This window comes from Benincasa hispida, chromosome 11, assembly GCF_027475165.1.
Source record: "Benincasa hispida cultivar pf3 chromosome 11, pf3_genome.v1.1, whole genome shotgun sequence".
NCBI classification, from domain to species: domain Eukaryota; kingdom Viridiplantae; phylum Streptophyta; class Magnoliopsida; order Cucurbitales; family Cucurbitaceae; genus Benincasa; species Benincasa hispida.
This window is the reverse complement of record NC_143488.1, coordinates 42,271,274-42,280,875: the sequence shown is the minus strand read 5'-3', so window position 1 is coordinate 42,280,875 and position 9,602 is coordinate 42,271,274. Positions and strand designations below refer to the sequence as shown.

At 33.1% G+C, this 9,602-nt stretch overlaps 2 protein-coding genes across 3 annotated transcripts; both read right to left on the bottom strand.

Annotated features, from left to right (window-relative positions):
• Positions 1–427: 427 nt before the first annotated feature.
• Positions 428–2,376, bottom strand: LOC120091441 (complex 1 family protein / LVR family protein). Its single transcript, XM_039049468.2, has 2 exons — positions 1,911–2,376; positions 428–771 (listed from the first exon to the last, which is right to left on the bottom strand). Exons 1-2 carry the CDS (start codon positions 2,146–2,148, stop codon positions 695–697), a joined length of 315 nt encoding a protein of 104 aa, XP_038905396.1. The 5' UTR covers positions 2,149–2,376; the 3' UTR covers positions 428–694.
• Positions 2,377–5,790: 3,414 nt separating this feature from the next.
• Positions 5,791–9,197, bottom strand: LOC120091971 (LYR motif protein). 2 transcript variants are annotated; one of them, XM_039050155.2, is made up of 2 exons: positions 8,315–9,197; positions 5,791–6,250 (listed from the first exon to the last, which is right to left on the bottom strand). In XM_039050155.2, the coding sequence occupies exons 1-2, from the start codon at positions 9,015–9,017 to the stop codon at positions 6,144–6,146; spliced, it is 810 nt and encodes a 269-aa protein (XP_038906083.1). In that variant the 5' UTR covers positions 9,018–9,197; the 3' UTR covers positions 5,791–6,143. The 2 variants fall into 2 exon arrangements, with proteins under 2 accessions (XP_038906083.1, XP_090163509.1); XM_090307383.1 differs by having other exon boundaries at positions 5,791–6,313; positions 8,315–9,177.
• Between the last annotated feature and the right edge of the window lie 405 nt (positions 9,198–9,602).

Sequence of the window (9,602 nt, the reverse complement as noted above, 5' to 3'; positions counted from 1 at the left end):
CTACTCCCCCATTTCGAATCTTCAAATATAATTTTGGTTTCACACATCAAATGTTGGAGCTCTGATTTTTAAGCATTCGTACAAAAATTACCTGCAGATGGAACACTACAGCGAGTCTAATTCATTTCCAAATTTCGGCTATTGTCCGCTTTTCTTTCTTTTTCATAAGAAAGAAAGTGATTTCAAAAGAGGATTCTTTCTCTAATGCTTAAACACTACTTTTTCTTTTTACATTTCACTGGATAATCCACTGGATCCTACAATATTTGGATGTAAAAGAAACTCATAGAAAATTAATTCCTAAGTAGGTGGTCACCATGAATTGAATCCTTGACCTCTTAGCCATTTATTGAAACTACATCTCCCTTTTTACCACTAGGCCAATCCATGATAGTTTACTATTTAAACATGATTAAAGCCAATCTTCTTGATACAATTCATTCTGGAAAATTTCATTCACTTGAAAGAGTTTTAAGCCAAAATATTGACTTTGGAGTCCAACGCAAGAATCATAGCAATCAAGTAGATTTAACCGAGCACAAATAAATATGGATATGAAATGAACCAACAAAAGGAAACAGAAAAATGTTCCAAGTCCTTCCGGGGGCAAGAGCAAATGATTAGTCAAGCCAATAAATAGCTGGAAGTTAGAACAATTGTCGAAGAGAAACTCAGCAACCATCGCCTCACCTCCTCACGTAGATTTGCGCAGAAGCTCTTCAGAAGGAACTTCTAGTGTTGCACCAGCATGATCTTTACTCGGCTTCATTTCTGCATAGCAATATCCATGAATCATATTTGGCTCTCAGATTTTATTAATAAGGTTAAAAAGTGGATTTTTCTATGGATGACCTACTTTTGGAGGCTCGGATGAGAGTTGACCAAACTTTTGAAAACGAAGTTTCTTTTCTTTTACCTTTCTGCTTACGTCATCATGGGATAAAACTTCCAAAACAACCAAAGATGGAAGCATGATGGGCTTCTCTCCTCAATTCTTGCTCACGGATTGCGCTTCAATTCTCACTCTCAGATTCTCATGCATGGTCCTTTTTTCATCTTCCGTCTTCCTTCCACATCCTTTCATGCTTGCTCCTCATGAGCGAGAATCCAGGAACGCGAGCGAGAGATCAAGGAGAGAAACACCATTATGGCATGCATCTTTGCTTGTTTTGGTAATTTCACCTTAACATAAGCAAAAAGTAAAAAAAACTTGGGTTTCCAAAAGTTTGGTCAAAATCTCATATGGGCCTCCAGAAATAGGCAATCGATTCAAAATCCCAACTTTTAGGACGTTTGACATGTTAAGTTAGAACCTGGAAAAGGTATCTGATTCATATAGATTTTTATAATTCAAAGTTAAGAACTCAAACTTACTGTTTCATATATGGGTTTGTGACGTTTGTCTATCCCAATTTGTGAATTTGTCAATAACAGTTAACTCTCCATCCAGCTTAGGAATGACTCAATAGGTTAAGGCATTGTTAATCTCCTTCAAAGGTATGAAGTTTGAATCTTCCACTGCTATCCTAGTTAAGCAATAAGAATCCAGATTACACAAACTTGGGATTCTACAACCTATTATACGATACAAACACAATTCACTTTCAATTCCTAATCTAAGGCTTCATAAACACTGGCCTAGTAGAATTAAGATCCAAATATGAAATAACCCCAGAAGAGTCCACAATAGTTTCTAGCGTTTTTCTACGAACCCACTAGCTTTCAGTAAATAAAAAACGGAAAAAAATTGGGTGAAGCATTTTATCAAACATGTGGGGTGCAGTGCGTTCATTTCAAATTCGCAATCCGGTTAGCCAAGTGCTTGATTAGTTGTTGGTTTTATTCGTTCAAGTCATCGAGGAGGAACACCGTAAATGAATCGGAAAGTAAAAAAGGAGGAGGTACAATACCATAGCCGCCGCGAGAAGTGAGCTTGGCCTGAACGATCATATTGGAGATGAAATGGGAGGCCTCCCGAGCTTCTTCGAGCAGTTTGCGAATCTCGGCCTCGGAGGTCACATGGCGGCTCTCCTCGAACTTCCGGCGGACCTCGGAGGCTGACTCGGTGAGCATCAATGTGTCGCCGGCGAAGGATTTCTTGGTTGCCCTGAGCAACGCTCTGTAGGCGCTTAGAACTTCCCCTTTCATGATCCCTCTTGAAATTGGTTTCTGTGCTTCCTCGGAAACAAAAAAGCGCCCAAAAGGCCACGACGTCGTTTCATTCAAGTACCTTATACCTCTTGATTTATTTTTTTTATTTTCTTTTGTCCCCCATTTTATTATGATCCAAATTTAGTCACATTGTGACCCACTTTCCAAAAACAATAAAAATTAATATTTTACTTATATCATAAAGTACTGTCAAACGTTAAATTCTTCTCCCAGATATGTATCATTTGCAAATTGATGATATCAACGATTACAAGGCACATCACACTTTTCATAAAAAAAAAAAAAAAAATAGAAATTATCACCAATTGTTAAAATATCTAGATCTTATGATTTTTTTCGAATGTGAAATCACGAATCAATTTAGGATGAGTGAGAACCCGCAATTGCAAATGACAATTGACATGGGTTAATGATTTGTAATCTAAGCAAAATGTTAGTTTTCATTGCTTTCAAAATCTAATTCTTTTGACATTAACAAAATCAAATTTGGGTCATCCATACAAAAATCTCAATTATTTTTGTGTAAAGTACATAATCCTCAAAGTTTGAACCATGTGCCTATTTGGTGAAGTTTCAAAAGAGACTTTTAATTCATGAAATTTGAAAAAAATGTAATGAATGATACCTAAATTGACTAGTTGACTAACGAAAAATTGACATGATCATCGGACTAGGAGTAGGTGGCAAAATATGATAGTTCTATACTTTCTTTTGTTGGTGGTGTGACAATAAGATGACAACATGTTGGTGGTATAATTTTTTCCAACCGATCATCATTGTCAAATTGATGAGTCAATTCTCATAAGAAAATATGAATTCCAACAATGCGAAAGAAGATCACTCTCCAAGAAATTACCTACCATATCGGTTGTATAATCTATTACCTAACCAAACCCACAGAAAGCAATACACAATAGAAAAGTGATTCTTATAAAGAAAGTCACATCGAGAGACATCTTTATCTGAGGAAGAGATTCCGTCGTTCAACTCCCCGTAAATGATATTGGGAACAAATAATTCATCCTCACAATCCAAAAACAAAAGAGAGACAACTTCTTATTTCAATGATTTTGAAAACATGATAATTTACATTAATTTTAGCGGGTAGGAAGGACATGGAAGCTACCCTTTAACGAATGCAAGAAATGTTGCAGCCAAAACCAAAATAGTAGTACTGAAGAAGAGTAGATGAAGATGAAGAGAAGAAAAGAAAGATTAAGGATGGATATGCTACATCATTTATCATCTCATTGTCCAATTATTTATGTATGAAACTAATCTATTTTGCCATCGGATCTTACTAATCACCCGCTAATGATCATAACACTTTTTCATTATTCAACTAATAGTCAAGTGACTTTAGGGACCATTTACAACATGTGTTCAAACCTTAAAGACAAAGAATATGTTTGGATTAACTTTCCAAGTGTTTAAACAATGTTTATAAATGAAAAAAAATATATATTTATAAATATTTAAAAAAATCAATCCAAACAAGTCCTAAAAATATCATTTTTGAAATCTCATTTATGATCAAATAGATACTTACTTCAAATCTCAAAAATTAAAAATATATTTTTTTCCAAAATATTAAACTCAATCCCTGAAATTTCAAAAGGCAGGTATTTGAAGATAGACTGCCCATTTATCATCATTTATTTATTTCATTTTGTAAACAAAAATAGTATCCTAGTGTTATCTTAATTTATTAACATTTTAGCTTTTGCATGCTCCCTTTGGCCATTTTACCCAATTTTTTCCCACTTTATCCCATCATTGTTCATTGATACAACTTAAGCTCACTCCCATCTAGTTTTGGAGTATTAAAGCCCTTTTGCTCATCATTTCGACTCTCTTTGGTAGTTATTTAAATTTGATTTGATAATCATTTTATTTTTTTTATTTTTTAAAATTATATATATATATATATATATATATATATATATATATTACTTCCATTATCAAATTTCTTCATTTGTTATATATCTTTTATCAATGATTTAAAAAATCAAGCCAAATTTTGAAAATTAAAAAAAGTAATTTTTAATTTTTTTTAAAAAAAATTTAACTAAAAATTCAACTATGGTATTTAGGGAAGATGCAAATCATGGTCAAAAAATGAAAAGAAAAAATTTTCAAAAACAAAAACAAAAAATGAAATGGTTACCAAATGTTTTTTTTTTTTTTAAAAAAAAATTAAGTATAAACTCTACTTTTATATCCAAATTTGTTCCTTTACTGTCTACTTTTTATCAATGGTTTAAAAAATAAGTCAAAATTTAAAAAATAAAAAAAGTAGCTTTTAAAATTTTGTTTTTATTTTTAGAATTTGGCTAAGAATTCAACCATTGTATTTAAGAAATATATAAGTTATTATAAGAAATTGGTAAAAAATAGACTTAATTTTCAAAAATCAAAAATAAAAAACGAGACCTTCATTATGTGTATCTGTGCATCTTTCTTCAATACAATGATTGAATTCTTAACCAAATTTCAAAAACAAAATCAAGATTTTAAAAACTATTTTTTAAAATTTTTTAAATTTTGCTTGATTTTTTAAACTATTGCCAAAATATAGATAACAAAAAAAGAAATTTAGATGTAAAAGTAATATCTATAGGTTTAGTTTTCAAGTTACCAAATGGAATCTAAATTATTTATTTTGTTATCGGGATATTAAAGAATGTTTTCAAAATCCAAACCAAAATTAAAAAAATAAAATGTTATTTCTTAGAATTTGATTGCCTAAAAATTGAAATTATGGTTAAGAAATTGCAAGAAAATAAGCACAATTAGTAAGAATCAATGGCTAGCAAATAAAATTGTGAAAATTACCTTTCTATTCCATGATTTTTAAAGAATAGATATGTTTGATCTCTAAATTTTCAAAATATATTATATTTTTAGTCTCCAAATTTTTAAGTATAGGCACATTTAATCATCGCCTTTACAAAATTTACATTTTTAACCTCCAATTTTTCTAGATTGGGCTTAAAACATCCCTAATATGTGTGTATATATATATATATAAAAATAATGATATGACATATTGAATTATAAAAAAATAAGTTTGAAATATAATTTTAGACAAAAAGTGAATTTTAAGAATGACTTTTCTAATTTAAATAATAAAAAATTACTTTTAAAACATTTTAAAATTATTTTTAAAAACTTAATTGGCTAATAGTGTATTTTAAAAATTCAAAGACCAAAACACATACCTCAAAAATTAGAAATATATTTTTTTTAAAACTCAGACACCAAACACCAAACATCCGTATTTTCAAAATTTAAGAACTAAAAATATAACATTATTTTATTTATTTTATTTTATTTTTTATAGATGGTAGATACTCATGGAACTTTACTCCAATGAATGACAATTATTCTCCACTCAGACAGCATTATATCTATTTGATGATTTTCATTAGGATATTAATTGAACTTAAAAGTTCTAGGTATATTCAAACTACGTAGTGTGAAAAAAATGTAATCAGCTCGGCCATACCACGTGTACTAGTTTAATTTAGCTAAGAGTTGGGACCATTATAGAATTTAGTAAAAATATAGGGGCCAAGCCAAAGTAAAAAAAAAAAAAAAAAAGGAAAATAGAATCAGTGGTCAAAAGTTGTATTTACTAAGTTGACTTGAGAACTCAAGCCTTTTTTCACAGCTGTCAAGACACTGAGACAGATACAAAAGAGTTTAACTAAAGCTGAGAAAATATCAAGATAATTTGGCAATGTGATTATGTTTTCTTCGTTGTAGATGCTTCAAAGGTGTTGTTCTAAAGTTCATAGCAGCAATGGATCTATCCACAAAATCTAGATGCTGTAAACTGCAAAGCAGACACAAAACTGGGGAACCTTTACTTTGGATTTCAAAAATTCAGGTCTTAGAGGCATACCAGCAGGTAGGGACCATCAGCATCAGGAGTATTCAGTGTTAGTTGCTCGGTTTTGATGTTTGCTTCACCTCAAGGCATCGACCATTCTACATTCGTGCTTCTTACGACGACATCTATGGTGCGATTTCTGATCTGCAAATGTGTTCTCTCCTACAATTTCCATTTTAGAATCTGCATCAAATGCGAACTTATCAATCATCTCTTTAACTTGAATTTTGAACCAGAAAAAGGGGCCTGTGTGTACATATCAGAAATTCAGAATCGAATGTTTAATCTTCCCATTGGTCATTGATATGCCAAAGGTTGTTTTGGGTGAAAGGAAGGTAGGAAATGCAGATTAAACAGGAGACAGTCATTTAAGGAAAAAGACAGGTAAATGAACTTGTAAAGTTCTACTAACAACAAAGAGAGATTTATTGAGGGGGCTGCTGGATTTTCTATGATATGTTATGTTCTCATCTTTCAATGAAATATACTCTAGGACATAAATTGCCCAACGTTGTCATAATCAAAAGCATAGATGAAAAGTTAACAATTATATAAATGCCTAGATAAGATAAAATTCATATACAAAACCGAATGTAATAAAAATACTACATCCACAAACCATCCATCTCTAACACCTTAATTCAATTGTGGAGCCAGTCCCAAATTAGTTGTTCTTGGGGTTATTTGATCTTAAATACACAGGACACAGCACGATTTTTTATCACACGTTTTGCTATCTTTTTAAACAAATCCACCAACAGAACTAGAATAAGAAAACAACACAATTTAATGTCATTAGAGGTGAAGCTTTCATTGATATCCAAAGGTGAAACATAAAGTCGCCTGCCGTGGAGCATGAACCTCTATTAACTCTTTTCAAGCCAACAACAATATGAAGCCATGAATTACGAGGAATATAGTTTCCAGACCATAGAATGCTAAATATCAGATCAAAGGTTCATAAAGCTACTCAATTCAGATCTAGATCATGCTCCACAAATAAATGGACAAGTTTCACAAGCTGGTTACAATCTAGAAGTTGCCATGAACCTTTTCCATCAAGGTGCTATAAATCCCTCAACCATTAGCCGTTTTAAATAAACCCTCAAAAGTAAGCTCCGTTAAATTACAACATTAGTTTCCAAAGTTCAAAATTTTCGATTACGTCTCTATATTTGAATATCTCTTATTGTATACATCCTTCGGTAAAGGTTGAAGTGACATGTTAGACAACCTTCGGCTACAATCAGACAATAAAATGTCTGTCCAATCCAATATTCCTCTTTTTACTAGTGTATCAAACTCCTAGTACACTTCCTCACTCTATTTTGTTTATCATTTCAAGACAAATTGATAAAAGGATATGATATGATATGATAGGAACCGTGGAAGTCAAATTCGAAGTTAATATTTCAAGTTTTAAGGATTAGCCAATAAATCTCAAAATCTAAGAAGCCGGATAGACACAGATGCATGGTTTAGACACCACCTTTTAAAAATCTGGGACGTGGCAGATATAAAAGAATACATATATATATAAACTTTTTTTATATGTATACGGAAATTCAGAGTTAATAAATAACTTATATTTATTCAAACACAAATGGCATAGGTAACATCATTTACATTCAAGTAAATTAATTTACATTGTTTATTTTAGGAATAATGTATTTTTTAAACAATTTTACATATATTATTTGGAACAATTTTGAAATTCAAAGGTATAAATGAATAGACATACTAGAAATGTAAGCTAAAGTACATGGCATTGGTAAATCATCACGGATTGACTCAGTGGTAAAAAGAAGATATAGTCTCAATAAATGGTTAAGAGGTCAAGGATTCAATCCATGGTGACCATCTACCTATGAATTAATTTTCTATGAGTTTTTTTGACACACAAATGTTGTAGAGTATGAAATTAGTCGAGGTGGTTTGGTTCCGGACGCTTGTAGATATTAAAAAAAAGAAAAAAAAATTATGGTATTGGTATAATTTAACCAAAATGTATGCTTGAGAAACTTATATGTCCATTAATTAGGCTTAGCAATGGGAGGTCCGGATCCTTGTCCCCAAGATTTGTTGTACTAAAACAAGTATCTAAGAAGGGATCCAACAAGTGTCCCAACAGCATTGTATGAGCCAACATCAACATTTAAAAGTAAATTTGTGGTCTAGTCTAAGCCATCGATGTGATTAACTAATGTGATCTCTAAAGATGAGAAGAAGAAGAGAAAGAAAACGAACCTCCTAGTCGTTCACCCCACAGCAACAATCTGGCATCCTCATCCTCTTCATCGATCTCATCACCATATCCAAATTCACCATCTCCACGATAACCAGGCTCACTACCATATCCAGACTCATTCCCCTGAGCATCAAAACCCCCATTAGAAGAACCAAACCCAGAACCCAAATGATCCTTCTCCTCTCTCTCCCTCCTCGAATTCTTCGCTTCACTCACATCTGACGACCAATTTGCATCTCCATTCACAAACAACTCCCCACTCGAATCAGTCCCAACCGCCAGAGGAAAATCCGAGCAAGTCCCATGAGCCGCCGAAGCCCCAACAGAGCAACACCGTCTAGTCCCACTCCGATCACTACTCCGCCCAGAAACAGACCTAGACCCACGCCGGCGCCGCTTCCTAGCAATCAATCGCAAGCTCCGACGGGTGTAACAGCCAGCGGCAATAGAAGGCTTGTCGTCGTCAATCAAACTGAGGGCGGACATGTCAATGGCGTCGACATTGAAAGAGGTAGTTCGATCGGAGAGACAAGGGCGCTTGGTGTGGAGAGGAGTGGAAGAGTAGTAGGGTTTAGAGTTGGTGGGAGCTGAGGAATGGGTGTCGGAATCTAGGGTTTTGGGGAGGTGGAAAGGGCTCCAACCATGGAGCTTGAGAGTACAGGAGTCAATGGATTGGCGGGAATCTAGGGCTCTGCGAGACATGGGGAAGAATGGAAAATAGGGTTTCAGAGATGGAAAGACATGATCGAATTGTATAAGAGAAAACGAGGGAGAAGAGGGAGAAAGGAGACGGGAATGTGTAGAGTACAGTTCCCTCCAATCTCCAACATTTCCGCCATTGCTTGTATTTATGCTTAATTTCGTATACAGATCACTCAGGACTCCGGAGAATCTAATCTACGGCTTTTACTTCTATTTACCTACTTTACTATTCTCCATACTTTGGAATTTTCTAGTAGATTTGAGAATAAACTATACATATACTTTACACCCTTAAACTTAGAGTTGTATCGATATAAATTCTATAATTAATTACAATATTATTTATTAAAAAAAGATTATATTATTACTATTTTAAATTCTCATTTATTTAGTATTTACTATTTCTTACTCATCCTTTCTTTCTTTTCTTGTTACCATATGTCATGGGGTCAATTTCGAAGAGGATTTTTTCACCATTCACATGCAGCCTAAGAAGGTTCCTTAGTTCAATCTCCTAATTTTGCCCGTAAAGTACTCACAACACATTTGATTGCTCACATAAGGGGTTTGATCACGAACCAGACA

Coding starts and splice junctions, on each gene's coding strand:
- LOC120091441 (XM_039049468.2), bottom strand. CDS start 2,148: ATGAAAGGGGAAGTTCTAAGCGCCTACAGAGCGTTGCTCAGGGCAACC. Junction 772..1,910: donor CACTTCTCGCGGCGGCTATG/GTATTGTACCTC, acceptor ATTGCTATGCAG/AAATGAAGCCGAGTAAAGAT.
- LOC120091971 (XM_090307383.1), bottom strand. CDS start 9,017: ATGTCTCGCAGAGCCCTAGATTCCCGCCAATCCATTGACTCCTGTACT. Junction 6,314..8,314: donor GTGGGGTGAACGACTAGGAG/GTTCGTTTTCTT, acceptor ATGTACACACAG/GCCCCTTTTTCTGGTTCAAA.